General features: G+C 33.6%; 2 protein-coding genes across 7 annotated transcripts; both read left to right on the top strand.

Moving 5' to 3' along the window:
- Positions 1-690: 690 nt before the first annotated feature.
- LOC105108785 (peroxisomal membrane protein PEX14-like) lies at positions 691-7,701 on the top strand. 5 transcript variants are annotated; one of them, XM_011003238.1, is made up of 13 exons: positions 691-798; positions 903-980; positions 1,432-1,667; positions 1,816-1,855; positions 1,979-2,175; positions 2,363-2,552; positions 2,676-2,765; positions 4,413-4,486; positions 4,614-4,656; positions 4,737-4,804; positions 5,568-5,612; positions 5,697-5,765; positions 6,884-7,584. In XM_011003238.1, the coding sequence occupies exons 2-13, from the start codon at positions 923-925 to the stop codon at positions 7,379-7,381; spliced, it is 1,608 nt and encodes a 535-aa protein (XP_011001540.1). In that variant the 5' UTR covers positions 691-798; positions 903-922; the 3' UTR covers positions 7,382-7,584. The 5 variants fall into 5 exon arrangements, 4 of the variants coding, with proteins under 4 accessions (XP_011001540.1, XP_011001542.1, XP_011001541.1 ...); XR_839120.1 differs by lacking the exon at positions 691-798 and having other exon boundaries at positions 819-980; positions 6,884-7,447; positions 7,494-7,701; XM_011003239.1 differs by lacking the exon at positions 691-798 and having other exon boundaries at positions 819-980; positions 1,982-2,175.
- A 6,078-nt stretch (positions 7,702-13,779) lies between these two features.
- Positions 13,780-19,404, top strand: LOC105108784 (1-deoxy-D-xylulose 5-phosphate reductoisomerase, chloroplastic). Of its 2 annotated transcripts, XR_839119.1 has the most exons (13): positions 13,780-14,272; positions 14,595-14,779; positions 15,165-15,251; positions 15,534-15,659; positions 15,742-15,804; positions 16,604-16,753; positions 16,954-17,021; positions 17,489-17,600; positions 17,718-17,822; positions 17,989-18,110; positions 18,409-18,555; positions 18,900-19,143; positions 19,214-19,404. XR_839119.1 is itself a non-coding variant. In XM_011003235.1 (12 exons), the coding sequence occupies exons 1-12, from the start codon at positions 14,185-14,187 to the stop codon at positions 19,066-19,068; spliced, it is 1,422 nt and encodes a 473-aa protein (XP_011001537.1). In that variant the 5' UTR covers positions 13,780-14,184; the 3' UTR covers positions 19,069-19,192. The 2 variants fall into 2 exon arrangements, 1 of the variants encoding a protein (XP_011001537.1); XM_011003235.1 differs by lacking the exon at positions 19,214-19,404 and having other exon boundaries at positions 18,900-19,192.
- Positions 19,405-19,777: the final 373 nt, after the last annotated feature.

Genomic DNA, 19,777 nt, shown 5'->3' with positions numbered 1-19,777 from the left:
TTTATCGCTCTTATTTTAGGTCCGACAAGAAGAAGAAAGAAAGAAATAAGCCCAAAAGCGGTATGCTAATTGCGAAAAGCCCATGAAAATTAGTTCAAATTGATAAAAAAATAAAAAAAATAAAAAATCCACGATTTGGCCAATCATTCTGAAAAAAAATCCACGATTTGGCCAATCATTCTGCCGTTTCTATTTGTCGTTTTCCTTCAAAAGCCAGAGAAATAAGACCTCGAAGCATGCGAGAGATGTTTATTATTAATTTATTTTTTGAAAAACATTCAATTTTTATTATCTGCCTTTCCGCACCGTTTCTTTCTTGTTGTCTTTTTGAGTTAATTATAGCCCAGTCCTTTTAGTTTAATAACATTAACTACTTCGACCATATTGTTTCATATACTTCATATTTAATCCTAATATTCTTAAATTTTGTCAACACGGTCCTCTTACCAATATCACATTCTTTCCTGATTTATTTCGTTTCTTCATTTTTATTTCAAGAGACAAAGAAATGTAGGATCAGATAAGGAGGAAAATCTAGTTAACAAAAACGTTTATTGAAAAAAAATAAATTGAGGACAATCAAGGGCCGTTAAGTGATTTTGATACTATAGGGACTGGATAGTTATTATTGATAAATTATAGGGATCTAAGATATAAATTAGCTCCTTCGTTTATTTTAGTATAACCCAACAACCAAAAAAAGAAAAAAAATAGCAAGCGATAGCAAAAGAGCTTCGAAGTGAGCAAAAACTAGCTCTGGCTGACAGGCACCATCGACGTCATCATCTTTATATTAAGGCTCGTTGATTTATTTCTTTCTCTCTCTAGGCCCCTCTCTCTCTCTCGCTCTCTCTCTCTTTTTGGCCTTCTCTTTAATTTTATTTTTTCTGGTTAACATTCAGTCAACAGAGGAGGTTTGAGTATGGCGACTCAATCATCGGATCCTCCTCCTCCTTCAAACCCTGCCGATCAAAATCCTGGTTCGATTTCCCTCTCTGTACTGATATTATATCTTTGAGCTTACAAGATTATTATTATAATTATGTGATTAGCAGCTCAATTAATTAAGTTTTTAGCCATGGTTACGGTTCAATATCGAACTCTTTTTTTTTACAATTGAATTTCGCTCTTTTTTTTGTGGTTGTTAATAAGCTTGACGAAGTAGTTAAGTTAAAAACTGTTTGGTTAGCCAATAATTATTCTTATTTGGCAAACCAGATAAAAAGAAAAAAAAGAGCTATTGGATGCGTAACTACACTTGCAATTGATTGCTATCTCTTTTGTTTATGGGATGACTAATCAAAGATGATGCCAATGGTTGAGGGGGGGGGGTTATTTGTTTATAGAGTGTCAAATTACGTCAAGCTTATGATATATAGCAAAAATGCTAAGCATAGAGTAATGGGTTCTTTTTTTAACTTTGAGCTACAGGGAATGTACAGCCAACAAATGGGATTCAGCAAGATGCTGAGGCTGAGGCTATCAAGCAAAGTCCTCCATCTGTCTTTGTGAACTCGGAACCAATGCGAGAGGAACAAGTGCAGAATGCTGTAAAGTTTCTTTCGCACCCAAAAGTTAGGGGTTCTCCAGTTATGTATAGAAGATCGTTTCTTGAGAAGAAGGGCCTCACAAAGGAAGAGATAGATGAAGCTTTTCTTCGTGTGCCGGTAAACAAATTATTCATTTTGGCTCCCCGCTTTCTTACATGCCACCCTGTTTAATCATTTTTTTTCCTCTGGGAGAGCTAATCGATTCTCAATGTATTTGTATATGTATCTGTTTGTTTTCCCTGCTGATGTTTTCTGCAAATTGCAGGATCCAACTCCAAGCACACAGGCAACCAGTTTGAATCAAGGTATAAGATCTTAGTATGAAAGTGAGATGTTTATTGTCTTTCATGATAAGCATTCCTTGGGTTTGCTAAGATTTTTATATCCTTGCATCATTGATTGTATTTTGTGTTGTACTATGACAAAAGCAGAGGGGCAGGTGAAATCAACACCAAATGCTCAGCCACTAGCTTCAGCACAAACTCTGCAGCCTGTAGCAGCTGGTCCTACTGCTGTAATTTCTTCAGTAGGGACTTTGACTCGATCTCGGTTTCACTGGTATCATGCTGTTTTTGCCGTAGGACTATTGGCAGTTTCAGGTGCTGGAACAGTTGTGTTAGTTAAGGTATCAAAAATACTCTACACAATCACTCTGTCATGTTAGTCAAACTGTCAATGCCTATCATTTGTTTTCCATTTCCAAAAGATGGTGTAGGGTTGCATCTATCTTAGTGTAAATAAATGTACCAGTTTTTGTAAGGTTCTATATGTTAATTTTCATGACATGAACAGATAACATATTTCTTGTTCAGAAAACTGTTATTCCCAGGCTGAAGTCTTGGATACGTAAGGTTGTGTTGGAAGAAGAAGATGACAATGTGAAGAAAACTAATTTAAAGCCAAGTTTGGCAGAGGAAGCTGCGGCAGCTGCCAAATCCGCAGCAGCAGCAGCTGCTGATGTTGCAAGAGCGAGCCAGGAACTATTGAATTCAAAAAATGAAGGTGGGATAATGATAGAATTTCTTTCATTTCCACCGCTTTCTTTAAAGAAAACTGGTTTCCTTAAAATGCTTTCTGATTAGTTATTTTCTTTGTAATGGTTGAACCTTGCTCGACTCCTTTCAGAGAAGAGATACTTCAAGGAATTTATGAATATGTTAGATGTGCAAGTACAGGAAATGAAGTCAATGAGTACTGCAATACATAGATTGGAAGGTGAGAAGATGTTGCTTTGACATCGGAACCAAACATATTTCTTTCTATGTGCTGCATGCATATGGTTGTTGAGATGCTTTTGTTGTCCTTTTCTGTTGCAATTCCCATTCAGAATTTTTTATTTGTTATTAGTGTATTTATGAAAGAAGAACTTTCTCTGTCACTTGTGCTTTCAGAGCTTTTAGGCATATGACTGCCTTTTTTACAGGCATTAAGGCATTGTTACTGACTGTTTTGATGTTAAATGCAATAGTGTGAGGCTCCCTTTGTAAATGTTACTATTTGCAAACCATATAAACTGTGAGGAAAATTAAAAAAAGCTATCTTTTGGTTTGGTGGAAATGGAGAGTGGATTGCTGAGTGCTCGATGCTGATGATCACTGCAACTTTAAGACATTCATAGAAGATTGAGGTGCTATTTTGACACCTGCTCAAAAACTTTCAAGGCTAATCTAGTTGTACATGATTCATTCAGGCATTCTGAAAACCATTCCTAAAGTTGTTGTCTTTCAACTATTCATCAGTGTCTCATTGTCTTGGCTGATCATTTTCAATTCTTCTACCACATGTTGCCCATATCGATGCTGGAGCAAATCCTTAATAATAGTTTAGATTTAATAAGTTATTGTAGCAAGGTAGTGTAGTATATTGTAGCAGCTTTCACATAAATCAGGGTTTTTTCCTTTACTAGTTTATTTATGCTTGTTAAAGCCCTAGATCCTTGCAGGACAAGGAATCAATGGTCTTGATCACCAAGTTAAATTACTTAACCTCCAAGGAAATATTTAAAAGGTCACATGCTAATTACATGATTCCTAATTAATTAAAGAACATATATATATACATGGCTGGTCAATTTGAAAATGCAGGATCATAATCTACATTTGTAGATTTGTCACCTTGTAAATATTTGGAGTTTCTACTACATGCATCTCTAATTTGGCATGAAGTATTATGCAAAAGTCATGAAACCTAAATAATAGGACCAGTGGTCCATTCTATTGTTGCTTATCCAGGAAAGCTAAAGTTAAACCTAGAGAGAACACGAAGATTTGTTTCTTGCATGGTTTTGTTGGTGTGTAAGGATGTATGAATTGGCCAGATTTTCCTATGCTTATATGACCTCAAAATGTTTTTTAGAAAAATAAGAAATGATTCATATCGTTTACGTTATTTTTGAACTTTTTGGTTGTTGGCCAGTTATGGACAAAATAAATGGCTGCAGTAGTCATTTCTCTTGCACATGTTGCAGTTTCTTGTTTGTAATGAGTGGTTCAATATTGCTCAAGTTTGTTGCTCTTTCTTGTTAATACATGCATTAAAAAGTTGTCTGGCTTATTGCCTGAGTAATCTGCTTGGTTGTAGCCCAGATGCTTAAGGTGGTGCCTCGGTGAGCAAAAATATTACTTTGAGTGTGATTGAAATTATGCAAAAAGGCTTTCAGCTTCAATGTTTGTTGGTTGCAAAAGTCTGGGAACCATATTACATGTGCCACCAGTGAGAAGGCCTCAAGAGAAATAACTGTAACTTGTGGCCTTCCTTTTCATTCCCTACATTTTATCTTTAAGCGTTCTGAGATTTGTGGACAACATGTCTCAACACTATCAGAAGATCTGTTTGTCAATGTTTTTTTTCCTGCTTCATCAGGTCAAACAGATAACCGTGTGAGAAACTCTTTTGCTGATCAAGAAGATTATAGAGCCTTATTTGCAAATCCAAAGGTGAGCATGACTTAGGTGTGGACTGAGCACTGAAAGCTTTATGATTTGGAATGAAAGTGTGCAGGATAATTGAGATAAGGTTTTGGCGAAGCAATTTGAAGCTCTATATATTTCTCTCTTTTTGCAGCAAACATATACCAATGGCAAGGCAGAGTTTGATTTGCACTCAGGTTATTTTCCAGCCATTTCATTTTCTGTTTTTGTTTTTCTGTTTCGATTTCCATCTCATCTAATCGGAGTTTATGGACAGGGGGATCTTCATCGCAGCCTGCATCTGCTGAACCCTCTGCTGCACCACACCCTAAGTCATATATGGAGGTAAGAACTAGTGTAACAAATTTGTTCAATTGTATTGCAGGCTGGCATCCATTGGAATTAATCTTGCTGCAGTGGACCTGTGGTCAATAGTTGCATGATGCTGGTGTTTCTGGAGTGAAACATAGATGCAACTCTTTTTTCTTTTCTTTTTTTATGTTGAAGTGTATCATATTTCATGAATTGGAAACAGGCATGCAACTGAGGGCATAAAATATCCCTGTTTTCTTTTTTAGTTTTGATTTAAGGTTTTTACTTCTTAGAACCCTACTTAGACATTTTTGAATCCTTAGTTTCAGAGTTTTGATATTGAACTTGCTTGGTCAGACATTTGATTTGAACCACTTTATTAAACAGTTTCAAGTTAATTATTGAAAATGAGGATCGATGGAAACATTTCAGAATTGATAGGGTTCTGAAATCTGAAGCTTAGTAGAGAAGAAAGTTTCAACTTTGATAGTTTCTGTAGCAATGTAAGCCAATTCCAGCTTAGTTTAAGGAAAATTTGCTAAATGTTTAAACATTGAAGAGAGACAACTTCTTTCTCAAGATTTCTTAACTGTATGAGCTTGATGTTCCTTGTTCTAACTGGAATTTGAGTTTGCAACTTGAGATGTCTGAATTTTTCTTCTATCCATGTTGTGCAACTTTCTTCATGTATGATGATGCTTAAGAAATAACTATTGCAGATTCAATTTGGCAACACTGATGGATTCAGTAGCCTATGATAGAATTCCGCTAACTATTTGGTAATTATCTTGCACAGATCATGGAGATGGTTCGGAGAGGAGAGAGACCTGGCAATATCAGGGTAAGTCAGACCTAGTCCTTACACTGAAATTGGCTTCCTTCTCTGTGTGACATGATAATTTTGTCATCCTGGATTTATATGCAGGATATCAATGATCAACCACCCAATCCTAGTCAGCAAATTTCAAATCCTCGCATTGCGCCTAGAACTAAGGTGTGCAACTGAAGACTCAAATTATTGATCAATCAAAATTCATGCCCCCCTTTCTAATGTCTTAAATAGAGTGATTGGTTTAGGCACCAAAGTCAGGAAAATGTAAACCTAATAGGATAGGAAAACTAAACTATAGGAAAAGGTACCAAATAGGAAACAGAACTAGATTCCTTACAAATCATTTTAACTGCTAAAAAAATACCAAATAGGAAACATAACTAGATTCCTTACAATTCATTTCAACTGCTAAATAGAAAATAACAAAGTTTTATTAATTTTTTTTTTCATAATATGTATAGAACAAAATTTCCTATTTAGTCAAGTATTAGTTCCCGAAGGAGTGTTTTCTCATTCCACATCACGTTTCCTTCTTTTTCATGGATTCATACGCTATTGGGGGGTTTTCTATTTAGATGGCCATGTAGATGTAGAGCATCTACCTGTCTAGATGCAGAGCATTCTTACTTTCACTCTTCCAATTTAAACCCTGCATTATAGTAATTAATTTACACCTGAATATCATTATTGCAAAAAAGAAACTCCTGAATGTTATGCATATTTGACAAGATGTTTCTTGGCTCTCCCTCGCATTCCTTCTTCTCCAAATCATAGGCTGATGTGGATTATATAATTTTTCTTATTCAGTTGGTCATGTTAGGTATGAAAATCTGAAATTGCAACCGGTCTTCAGAAAGTCACCACCCTCTCCCCCTCTGTCTACCTTTCCACTATTCTGATTTAAAACTCCTGGATTGCTTCAAGTAGTGTAATTAATTTTTCCTGAGTGTCTTTTATATTTGACAAGAGTACTGCTAAAATTAGAGGAAGAAAAAGGCCTTACAAATTGGTGTGGCGTCTTTTTTATCCAACACTCAGTTTTATTGATTGCATCATGTCTTATTCTATCAGATGATTCAGAAGTAGCTCTGAGTTGATTGATACAGGCTTTTGAGTTCACTCTTAAAAACAGAATCCATTACTGTGGTTAGAGATATATAGCTTGGAAAAATGTCTTCAGATTTTTTAGACTGCTGCAGAATATGATTGAATAACAGGAATCTTCTTAAGAATTTTTGAATTAACATTAAAACAAACTTCTCCTTTTCCTGTCTGAGTAGCCATGGGAGGTTGGTCAAGTCCAAAATAACTCAAGCCAGGTGCCTCAGTCTCAAGTGAGCGAAGAAGATTTGAATTCCAAGGTACTAGACAATGGTATCTATCAGTTTGATGGTGAGAGCACTACACCCTGGTGGCAGCGGAAAAATGCCAGAATTGCAGAGATAGATAATGAAGATGAAGTAAAGGCTGGACCTTATGGTGGACAAAACAACCAGCAACCAGTTAGGCGCACATGGGTCCCTCCCCGGCCACCTCCTGTTGTGATGGCTGAAGCGGCTGAAGCCATCAGACGACCAAAACAATCAATTCAGAAAGAACAATTGGAAGATGATCGATCTGTGTCTCATCCAACAGACACAGCTGATGAGTTACAAAGGATAACAAAAATATCAGAATCAGGGGGTGCTGTGGAGATTAATGGTGGGGGGTCAGTGCTGAACGCAAGTGAGATACAGGAGGAGCCAGAACAAATCCATGAAGTACAGTTTGGTGTTTGAAACAACTGCCCGAGAATATGTTAGATCAGCCTGGTCCACAATCTATTTGATTCTAAATGTATTATGTGCCTAGGTTGTCTCGTTAGGCCCTGTTTCTGAAGTTCATTTTCACGAGAGAATAAAGTTATGCCTTAATAATGGATAATAATTTTGTATATTGTTATGTGCGAGTGTTTTGCCCTGCTCACTAAGCTCAACGTGGATGTCTGGGTTTTGCTTTTGTGACCACTGTCAAAGCCTGCTATACCAAGTTGTGAAGAATAATTTGGGTTTTCCTTTGCTCTCTGTTATACAGGAGGCCACCCTCTCTGAACCTGCCACCTGAAAATTATTTTTCTCCCCCCTCTCAAAACCGTGCGCGTGTTATTTTTAATAGAAAATAATTTCCGTTGACTTATTACCAAGAGGCCATCGAATCCTAGTGTGCCCAGTGTCCTCCAGAAAACCACTTTCTTAAAAACATGCAAGGCCTTGGTTTCCCCCCTTTTTTTTGACATCGAATCCTAGTGTGCCCAGTGTCCTCTAGAAAACCACTTTCTTGAAAACACGCAACTTGAAAACACGCAACGCCTTAGTTTCCCCCTTTTTTTTCTTTTTTTCCTCTCAATTGAGTTAGTAGATGATCCCCTTTTTAGTCTTTTTCCCTCAATTTAGTTAGTTGATGTTGTTTTGTTTTTTTGTACTTTAAAAATATTTTTTAAAAAATAATAAATATTATTTTAATATATTTCCAAATAAAAAACACTTTAAAAAATAATCATTATTATATTTTCAAACATACCTCAAGTTTATATTCATCATTCACATCATATACATTTATATTGATCTGATGGGGGAGTTGGATCTTGAGATGGAAAAGAAATTAAAGTCGGAGATGATATTGGAAAATACCAATCATGAAGAGCAGCTGGGCGCAACACGAGCCATTTGTGCAAGGCTATATGCTCCATCGTTTAGTTTTGTTCCGCCGCTAGAATTATTTGCTTGCCATCTATGTGGATCCAAAATGGTAGTCTTCAGGCTCAACTCATAGCATCCAGTGGGTTTGCTACACTTTCAAGTCGGGACTCAAGCAACTGGAGATTTGGGAACTTCTGGAACATAGACTCCAGCTTTCTCGCCAACATAGTAAAGCGAGAGCGGGTGTGGAATGGTCGATCCTGGTTAAGATGTTACTTACGTAAATAATATAAATTATAATTTAAAATTTTATTCAAATATAATATTAAAATTTTAATCATCAATTAGCAATTATATGTTTAAATCTTATTTTTTTATTTATAACAATTAACATATGTTTAAATCTTATTTTTTTATTTATTAAAAATCATTTATTTTACCACTCAAAAGTTTTTAAATTCCAAAAAAAATAACTCTTTTATAGATATTAAATCTTTTATTACCGATCATTAACTTTTTAAATTTAAAAAAAAAGTATATTATTATTACGATGTGAATATTTTATTTTTTAACCTATTGAATACCAAAATATATCAATCATGAAACCTTTTCTTTTTAATGAAATCATGAAACTTGAACATTTGTAAGTGGCATTCTAATTTTATTTTTTTTATATGAGTAATGTTTTGATAATTTTTTTTTTTTATATGAGTAATGTTTTGATAAAATAACTTTAAAAATGTTATTAATTGTGGCATAAAATGAAAAGAATGTAAATAAATTATTGTTTTATAAGGGAAAAAAATATGATCTGCAGATGCTACAGTGGAAGGTTATCGTTAAAAAAAAAGTGACGTTAATAAACAATATCAACATAATTACTTGTTTCTCCAAGAACGAATTATTCCTGAAAATATAAAATTGATAAGTAGTTTCAAAGACTTTAATGAGAGAGGGAGATAGCTCTAGGAGCAAAAAACATTTCTTTCTCCCTCCTTTGGATTTAAAAAAAGCAGCTGCCATGTTAGTCTTTCGACGGTGTTTCTGCAACTTTGTTTCCATGGTATTGCGAGAACTGTTATATTATAGTTGTTATTTGAAAAAATTATTTGAAAAAATTATTTTTAATTAAGATTAGTTTAAAAAAAATATATATTTGGTTAAAACTATTGTTGAAATTAAGGTTAAATAAAAAGTATTTTTAATATGTTTGATTAAGAATACTTTTGAAATTGAATTTATAAAATAATTTAAAAAATATAAATTAATATTAATGATTTTTAATTTAAATATTATAAATTTAACTACTATTATTATATCATGAAATAAATAATAATTATATAAAATATTTTTTATTTTTTTATTAAACTATCTACAATCTCATCACGTATATAATATATACAACAAGAACTACAGTTTTTATAAATTTTTTAAGAGCACAACAATATCAGATATCAGGTAAAATATAATCAAGAATAAAATTAGGATTGCCATCAAATTCTGCTAATGCTATATCATCAAGCAATTTCTGTCTAATTTATGTAGTGTTATTAAATAATGTTTAACATTTATTTTTCGAATAGAATACAATTAAAAATAAAAATAAAAATATTTTTTTATTTTTATTTTGCCAAGTCAGACCCGATTCAATATATTTTAGCTTTGAACTGGACCTGGTTCGATCATAACAGTAAAAAATATATTCACTGTTCACATGCATGCTCCACTGAACAATAAAGCGTGACTCTACTGTTCAGTGATTTCTCCTCCATTGAGAAGTAGCAAAATACTGTTTCTATAAAACCTACAGGTACAACTGCAAAATTGAAGGGTCCTACCAGCATAAACCATTGTTTTTTCTTAACCAAAATGTAATATTTGTGGATATGGGTGAACTTTACTCATAACCACACTACCAAACGATTACTAGCATGAAACTAAACAGTGCAAGAATAAAATCTAATAGGTATGCTAGTTGTAAAACATATAAATTTGCTTTATATTTTATATTGATCCTCAAAGTTTATGATATCTTTGAGGATCAATTTTTCTCCTTCTAGTTTGTTTTATATTTTATATTGATCCTTACAAGGTTAGAATATCTTAATTTTGATTCTTCACTCTATTGTTTTGTCATCTGCATTACATAAATTGTTTGTTGCTGGCTTATGTCGATGCACTTGGACACTTTGTTCAGTACTAAACAATGAATGATAAGGCTGTCATTGCTTCAAATTGAAAATGCTAAAGATATTGACAAATCTTAAAAGTCAGGTATCAATGCGAAACATTTGGCAAACTAAAGGGACGAAAATATAATTCGCCCTTTGAATATTCCAACACCGAGCATTTAAAACATTTCAGCTCCCTGTTTTAACAGATGATGGAACTTAATAAAGACAAAGAAAAATTATTTCCATATGCTTGATGTATAACAAGAAATAAAAAAAAAAAAGTGTTTTCTAGTGAAATAGCTTGACAAATCAGTTTTTTGAAACTATTTTTTTAACAGTGAGTAGCACCAAAACTAGTTTTTTGGTATGCTATTCGTCGTACTTTGATCAATTTTTTTAAATAAAATAAAATATTTAAAATATAAAGAGTTTTTTTAACAATAAAATAAAATTAAAACTTCATTAATTTTAGTAAATTAAACATCACCCAGAATAATATTTTTTTTCTTAACACCACAAGATCCTATAGCCTATAGCCAAGACAGTCAAAGCAATCTACTAATCCCAAATAAACAAAACACTAAAGGAAAAGAAAGAAAGAAAATGAGAGATCAAAATTAACAAAACCTAGGGATTAAAAAAGAAAAGAAATATTTTCGCCACATGACATGCTTTCTCTTACAATTTCACACAAGAAGCCAAAAACCAAAGGAGAGGACGGATCCTGGGTCCCTATTAATTCAAGATACCATTATTGTGGTGTTAGTAACACATGAGGTGTTAATGTTTGATAATCTACTTTTATTGGTAGATAATGACCTAGTATTAAAACCTCTTATCTAGTGTTAATGTGATTTATGGTTAGTGCATGTGCACCCATAATTTTCACTCCTCATTTGGTGATCAGCCCTGACTACCTGGTCTAAGGCTCGGTGGCCAGCTTGATCTAAGATATGGATTCCGGGTTTTGACCAGATTATCAGAATCAATTTTTTTTAATCAAAACAATATCTTTTTAATGAAAATAAAAATTAAAAGGTTGTAATTAGGTTTTTAACCAGGTGAATCTACAGGGTCAATTAGATTATACCAGGTTTTTTTTTTAACTAAATTTGGTTCTAACCCCAAATCATCTAAATTTTTAATTGATTTATTAGATCAAATTAGATTTTAAAACTATCTTTGGAAGATATTCACTTAGTGTATAAATTAGCATTCATTATTTTTGTAGCTGTGTATGTCAAATCCTATATTGATTTTGCATAAAATAATAATAAAAAAAATTTATCTTTAATCTAGGGTCATTTTCATTTTTTTATGTTATTTGTTTTGTAATTTACTATTTTGTTGAGAGTATTATGATAAATTTGCCATCATGTGAAAAGCACCAATATATATGGAGTAGTGTGGTGGTGTTTTGTAGTGGTCAACTTTGTCCTTTTATTGAGTAGTTGGAAGTGTTATCACATCTTTTTTTCTCCTAGTGCCATGCATGCTAGTATTGGGTGGATTGTTTGTTGCTAATACTTTTCTTTTTATTTTTCCTTTCATTTTAATTACAAGTTTTGTTTTTCAACTTTATTTTTTTTTAAATTTTTGTTATTTTTATTTATTTTACTTATTTTTAATTTTTTATAATTTTTATCAATTTAATCCTTAATCTTTTAATTTCTGATATTTTCCTTGATCATTTTATAAAAAAATATATTATTTGTTTTCTTCAATTTGATGTTTAATCTTTTCTTTTCATTAAAGTTATTTTTGTTTTTAGTTTAATCATCCAATCAAAAATTTGTAGTTTTCTTCATTCTTTTAATTATCATTTTTTATTTTAGATTTTCTTGTGCAATTTTTTTTTCAGTTTTATTTTTTAATATTTGATTTGTTGGGAATTAGACCTTATGGTTTTTCAATACATGATGCTTCTAGTTTAATAACTTAAATCACATATTTAAAAAATTAACATGCATTGATATCTTTTTTTTTACTTATTTATTTTTTGAATTCATTATTAGACATTATTTTTTTCTATATATATATAACAATTCATTTATGGTTTTCTTCAAAAACTTTTTGTCAAATTATCTTTATCTTATGACTTAGACTATAAGTTTTGCAGGTTAATTCAGATTAACTTATTTCTTATTATTCAGGTTTAATATCTATCATGTTACTTCGGATTAATTCGAGCTGATAATTTTTTTTATTTTTTTTTTATCTAATTTCATGTTTGTAATAGTTTTATTCAAAATTATAGTAATTTTTAAAAAATATTATTTTGCTATTTATTATCTTTGTCTAGTATTTTAATCATCTAGTTAATTATGAAGGCTATAACGAGTCATTGGTTTTTCTTATTCTTCTGAAACACACTTGCAGTCCATGTACATCGTGTTTTACAATATATATATATGTGTGTGTGAGAGAGAGAGAGAGAGAACGAGAGATACGATTCATCAAAGAAATTGCTCTTAACTATTTTTGTGTGAGTTAAGCATGAATAAAACAATTCACGTCTATACTATCATGATTTACTTTTCCACTAGGAAGTATTTCATTGATTAATAATTACAGAAAATGATTTTTTTGAAAAATAATTTAAAATTATACTACAAGGATATTTTATATCATCAACTATATAATGAGCATCAAATACCAAAAAATACCTTTACATAAAAATCACCAAAAATAAAATAAACAAAGAATAAGTATGCTGGCTTGCAATTGCAACACAGTAAATAATAATTTTTATTTTAAATAAAAGAATATAAAACATGATTTTAAATACAATCTAGCTACTTTTTATTTTAAATAAAAAAATATAAAACATGATTTTAAATACAGTCTAGCTACGAAGCAAGACTCGATAGCTTTAGGTCTGGCAGCTGAGCCAAACTCTATTGCCTCAAGTGTGGCTGTTGATTAGTACTTAAAAGTGCATAAAATTAATATTCTTGTAGAATTATTCGTTAAAAGTTAATATAATACCAATAATTCCTTGAAAGTTACCATATTTGGTTTATTTTGGTAAATAATATTAACATATTTGTTGAAATTATGAGAGCATAGTAATATTATTGACAGAATTTATAATAGTGAAAGTAAAAGCTATTAAATCCGTTGACTTGTTTTAAATTTTTTAAATTAAATTAAATTATTAAATTTATATTTTAAAAAAACTAACCCGAATAAAAAAAAAATCTCCAATCGATCTAATAAATATAGGAAATGTTCTAATTATAATGGAGTTATAAAGAGGAAACAGATAAATGGTGGCACTACTACCATTACTGAAGGACCAGACAGGATTTGGTGACATCTATGAATCACACTAAATTCCACAAGATGATTTGATTCCTTTATCGTCCTTTCCCCGCACTCATTCATGTTCAACGCCCACTTCTGCTCTCTTCATCCTCTGTTTTTCTCACTCCCCCATTTTCATCTATAAAATAATAAACCAGAAAACAAACAAGGAAACCCCACAACTCACAAAGCCACAAATTTCTTTCATTAAGTTCAGCAGTGCTTGCTTAGTACTGTTTTCCATGGGGAACATGCAAATTATTGCTATGTCTTTGGCCATGTGATCTTTGACCACCCAAATATAACATTGTTCAAGAAAAAAAAGATTATATTTTTCTTTCTGCTCTTGTTTGCCTCTTCATACCTTTGGGTTTGGAACTACAAAGTTAGAAGATAGTACTGTTATTAACTAGCTAAGACCAGATGGCACTTAATATCCTATCTCCAGCTGAAATCAAGGCCATCTCTTTCTTGGATTCTACTAAATCCAATCGCCTACCTAAGCTTCAAGGTTTCTTTTCCACTCTCTTTAATTCTTGGTGTCAATTTGCTTCTCTGGGTTTTCTGTTTTGTTTTCAAGAAAAGAGCAGAAAGTTTCTTAGAAAGTAGTGTAGAAGAAAGTTGGATAATTTTACCTTTTGGGGTGTCACAGAAAAGGTGAAACATTTGAGGCAATTATGAACCTTTTGCTTTATGTATGCAAAAAACTTTTTGGGTGACCTTTCAGTTTAACAATGGATAATTTTGTGGAAGACTTGAGAGTCGAATTTCGTTGTTTTTGTGGTAGAAATGAAAAGGTTTGAAACTTTGGTGCTTGCTGGTGCTTAACACAGGTGGGCTTAGTTTGAAGAGGAAGGATTGTGGGGGAAGAAGAATTCAGTGTTCAGTTCAGAATCAGAATCAGAATCAGCCACCTCCAGCTTGGCCAGGAAGAGCCTGTCCAGAAGCTGGACGCAAGACATGGGATGGTCCTAAGCCTATATCAATTGTTGGATCTACTGGTTCCATCGGAACGCAGGTAACAATATAATTAGGCCAAAAACAAAACTGTCCCAATTATTGAAATTACTTTTATGCTTTGAGTTTCTACTTAATTGGCTGCTGATTTTGAACACTTAGATAGAGAATGAGCCATAGAGGCTGAAAAGCTCATGGGATAGGAGGTTTATTTAACGTGTGTTCTGCTTGGTAACATTCTCTTCGAAAGAAGTGGGGAGGGTCACTCTTAGTTTCACTTTAGGATAGTCTAATTATGGATAAATATAACCTTTATTGGAGTTGGGTAGCCTCACTGTTTGTCAGGTCAGTTGCTTTACCAAGAATAATTATCATTCTTTAGGCTGCTCTGTCTTGGTTTTCTTTCTCAGATGCCCTTCATGCTTGATCATTTGTGTATCTTGCAGACTTTGGACATTGTAGCGGAGAATCCAGATAAATTCAAAGTTGTGGCACTCGCAGCTGGGTCAAATGTTACTCTTCTTGCAGATCAGGTAATCAGTAGGTTTTATGTTGTAAAGAACTTGCAATACCTTATTATCAGATTATGTGCTTTGAACAGTGTGATTTCCAATCTATTATTTACTTGAGTAATAGAAGTGATGGTTGGCTATTCTTTACTTGAGTAATAGAAGTGATGGTTGGGATAATTATCTTAACTGCTGTCTTTACCTGTTTTCTTTTAGGTTTAAAGCTTCAAGAAAATGAATCATATTATGGTCTCATTAACTCTCTCTGTCTCTCTCTCTCCCCCCTCTCTCTTTGGGGTTTTACAGGTGAGGACATTCAAACCTCAACTGATTGCTGTTAGAAACGAGTCATTAGTTGATGAACTCAAAGAGGCCCTGGCTGATGTTGAGGAAAAGCCTGAGATTATTCCTGGGGAGCAAGGAGTTGTAGAGGTAGAATAACATCACTTCTCTTTTCAGTTGGTATGCCTGCTGAAGTTGTTCTTGTTATTAATTGACAATGACTTATTTTCAGGTTGCTCGTCATCCAGATGCTGTCAGGGGAGTTACAGGAATAGTAGGTTGCGCAGGCCTAAAGGTGAAATCACAATTCTGATTGATCATTCTCCAGTTAGTCTTTCTGAAATCCAGCATATCTAAAATATTTCTCAGACTAGGATTTTATATGAGAGGGATAATGTAATATGAGAATCTGATGTCTGACTTCAATATGATGTTGGCATGATTGTGTAAATCCTCCACCCATAGTTCAAAAAATGAATGGTTATTGAGTGTGCATTCTTTCTCACCTAAAATGAGTGGTTATTGAGTGTGCATTCTTTCTCACCTTTTTTGATGAATGAAAGTTTTTCATTAATAAAAACCAACTAAAAGGGCATAACCAATACATCACTTTTATGAAAAGTAACAGCTCAATACAATTTTAGGTGCCTATTAAGGACCAATTACTGCTATGAATTGATACTCGGAATTTACACCAATATTCTGCAGAATCCTAGTATTATGAAGCCTATAACTGACAACTTGGGCAATCCACTTAACAAGCAATTCATAGGTGTTACTGCATTTGCCATAAATCCTGTCATCGCGCTCCTTTTATATCCCTTAAAGAGTAGCATTCCATGCAGGCCTTAACAAAACAGACACGAAATATGTCTTCTGCAGGTTGCTCTTAGCCCAAGAAAACTCAAAATTCCAGTCCCTAACATCCCTGCTAATACCACATTTCTGTAAGACAGCATGTTACACTACTTTGGAGTAAATGACATTTTTTCCCTGTTCTATGAATTATCAAGTTACTTGTTGAGGATTTTAATTCAGTATCAAGGGTTCAATTATTACTAACCAACTATAGTTTCTCTTTCAATCTCTTTTAGCCTACGGTTGCTGCAATAGAAGCTGGAAAAGACATATGCTTGGCCAATAAAGAGACACTAATTGCTGGAGGTCCTTTTGTCCTCCCTCTTGCTCACAAATATAACGTAAAAATTCTTCCAGCTGATTCTGAACATTCTGCCATTTTTCAGGTATGAAATCTTATCTATGCTGATAGTTGAAGCTTATCTATTTAGATATAAATCTCAAATGCTTCTGCTAATAAATACTGAACTCTAATTGCCAGTTCTTATCCGTAGCATTGTCATGATTTTTGATCTTTCTGTTACTCAATAGTTACGAATTCCATTTATGTTAAATAGAGAACTTAAAATACATATCCTTTCTTCAGTGTATTCAAGGCCTGCCGGAGGGTGCATTGCGGCGCATCATTTTAACTGCTTCTGGTGGGGCTTTCAGGTGTGAGATCTTAATTTAGTCTAAATGGGGCATCAAGTATTTCCCTTTGATGTCATTTCTGATTAATTATGTTTTACAACTACATACTTGTTCAGTCATTTGAAAAGTTTTGAGTGTTGATGACCTGTTTTCTTGGGCTCGAGAACCTTTAACTCGATTTACTTGTGCCTCTATCTTCACATCCATTTTCTCTGAAAATGCAAAGGTATCTTAAATTGATATCATCATATTTTCAGCACAGACATCTCATTAACTAATATAACTTGTACAGGTACCATGTGTTCTTAAAATTTCATACTATAAGGGAACATGTTTGGATAATAAGTTCATTGTGTAGCAAACAACTGATATGTATCATCTATCATCTATCGCTTTTTAATAGCTGATTCTGGAATGTCACAGCTTCATCATATACTGTTTATTCAAAACTGGGTTTAACTATTGGTTTGTTTCCTTGGTTTTCTCAGGGATTGGCCTGTTGAGAAGTTGAAAGAAGTTAAAGTAGCTGATGCTTTGAAGCATCCCAACTGGAATATGGGTAAAAAGATTACTGTAGACTCTGCTACCCTTTTCAACAAGGTTTGTTTGGAATTACGTACTGATTCTGAATTGGAATCACCAATTACGTTTGGATGGATAATGTTTCTGGAATATGAATAAAAAGGTTACAGTTATTATTTATGTTTATTTCCACAGGGTTTAGAAGTCATTGAAGCCCACTATTTGTTCGGAGCTGAATATGATAATATTGATATCATAATTCATCCACAGTCTATAATACATTCAATGATTGAAACACAGGTCGGAATTTTGAATTTTTATCCTGTTGGCTGGCTTCCCCTAGATTTCTGCATTTTCCAGTAGCGGCTCAGTTGTCCATTTTCAATCTCTAGGGACTCTGGACTAGACTGGACATATACAAATTTTTTCTCTCCTAATCTTTGCATTGCCATTTGTTTCTTTACAGGACTCATCTGTTCTCGCACAGTTGGGGTGGCCTGATATGCGCTTGCCTATCCTTTACACGATGTCATGGCCAGACAGAGTTTACTGTTCTGAAATTACTTGGCCTCGCCTAGATCTTTGCAAGTAACTAGCTTTTCTCCCTTTCAAACTAGTGCTTCAACATTCCCCCTTTTGTGTGTGTGTGTGTGTGTGTGGATATAATAGCAATCCAGCATATGAAACTTCCCATCGTAGTGGGTGCAAGTTATTTATTTCATGGTGGCATTGACAATAAGTGTTCTGTGAACCAGTCTCTTTGCAGACATGATACCAAAAGTGATGCAAAATGGAATTTGATAATGGTCTAGAAGCACAAACATGTCCAATGCTCAGTCTTTTATTAATTGTTTATTTAAAATTCTAAATTAAACTGATGATGCAGGCTTGGATCACTAACTTTTAAAGCTCCTGACAATGTAAAATACCCATCTATGGATCTTGCTTATGCTGCTGGACGAGCTGGAGGCACCATGACAGGAGTCCTCAGTGCTGCTAATGAGAAAGCTGTAGAAATGTTCATAGATGAAAAGTAAGTATTGATGTTGGTTTTCCTTTCATCTAAAATATGCTGATGATAATGACAGTTGCAACAGCACGGACTACTGGTTAGATGTTTTCAGGAGGTTCAAAAATCTGAAATAGTCAATTGTTTTGCTTGTTTCCATGGTATATAGTGGTGTGGGTCATAAAAATGTCATCAATACTGTAGTGGTGATTGTAAGAAGCTGCATATGTCAATTGATGCCTTTAGATTTTTGTGAAGCATTATGTTCCGTTTGTTTACTTTTCATTGTTTCTCCATAATGTGTACTAGTGTGTCCTCCTGGTTTTTGAATTCCTAGCTGACAAATAATTTATCTGTTTTTCTTTCAGGATAAGCTATCTTGACATTTTCAAGGTTGTGGAGCTAACATGTGATAAGCACCAGGCAGAATTAGTGGTCTCACCCTCTCTTGAGGAAATTATACATTATGACTTGTGGGCTCGAGAATATGCTGCTACCCTGCAGCACTCTTCTGGTCCAAGTCCTGTTTTTGCTTGATTGGACCACATGCCAACGTCATACAAGCATCTATTCGGCCCTGGCAAGACCCTGCCAAAACTGGCATTCTTACAGTTTAAGTGCTTGCACAAGTGTATATTGAGATAGGCAACCAGAATATGTCCCAGTATTGGCATTCTTACAGTTTAAGCGCTTGCACAAGTGTATACTGAGATAGGCAACCAGAACATGAGATAGGCAACCAGAATATGTCCCAGTTTAAGTGCTTCCATAGTGCATTTCTTGCATACTTAAGGATCGTGAAAGTTATGGCAATAAAACCCCAAAGAAATGCATTTTGCAGAAAAGTTAAGATCTGGGGATTGAATAACAGTATGATATAAATGTTAAGATAGGCAACGAGAATATGTCCCAGTTTAAGTGCTTGCGCAAGTGCATTTCTTGCATACTTGAAGGATCGTGAAGAAATGCATTTTGCAGAAAAGTTGAGATCTCTTATGGGTTCACACCCTTCTCTACAAAATAATCCAAAACGAGCACTTCTTGTATCTCTCTTAGATCACTAATATAGCATTCAAATCCCTCAGTTTTTGGACTGCTTGGTGGCATCTTTCTCTAGGTCTAGTTGCTGGCCTTCTTTGCTCAGATCATATAATCTTGTAATTAGAAGCTCTTGGTTTAACGCAAATTGATTCCTGGGTGAGTCCATTTCCATGTTCAAATATTTCTAAGTCCATGTTCGCATATT

Source organism: Populus euphratica, unplaced genomic scaffold, assembly GCF_000495115.2.
Source record: "Populus euphratica unplaced genomic scaffold, PopEup_1.0 scaffold198.1, whole genome shotgun sequence".
Lineage (NCBI taxonomy): Eukaryota > Viridiplantae > Streptophyta > Magnoliopsida > Malpighiales > Salicaceae > Populus > Populus euphratica.
This window is presented reverse-complemented; position numbering and strand designations above follow the sequence as displayed.

Bases quoted from the DNA above. Each gene is read 5' to 3' on its own strand.
- LOC105108785 (XM_011003238.1), top strand. From the start codon at position 923: ATGGCGACTCAATCATCGGATCCTCCTCCTCCTTCAAACCCTGCCGAT. The intron at 2,553-2,675 runs GTGGGATAATGA...GACTCCTTTCAG, and splicing joins ATTGAATTCAAAAAATGAAG to AGAAGAGATACTTCAAGGAA. The intron at 5,613-5,696 runs GTAAGTCAGACC...ATTTATATGCAG, and splicing joins AGAGACCTGGCAATATCAGG to GATATCAATGATCAACCACC.
- LOC105108784 (XM_011003235.1), top strand. From the start codon at position 14,185: ATGGCACTTAATATCCTATCTCCAGCTGAAATCAAGGCCATCTCTTTC. The intron at 17,022-17,488 runs GTGTGAGATCTT...TGGTTTTCTCAG, and splicing joins GCTTCTGGTGGGGCTTTCAG to GGATTGGCCTGTTGAGAAGT. The intron at 17,601-17,717 runs GTTTGTTTGGAA...TTATTTCCACAG, and splicing joins CTGCTACCCTTTTCAACAAG to GGTTTAGAAGTCATTGAAGC.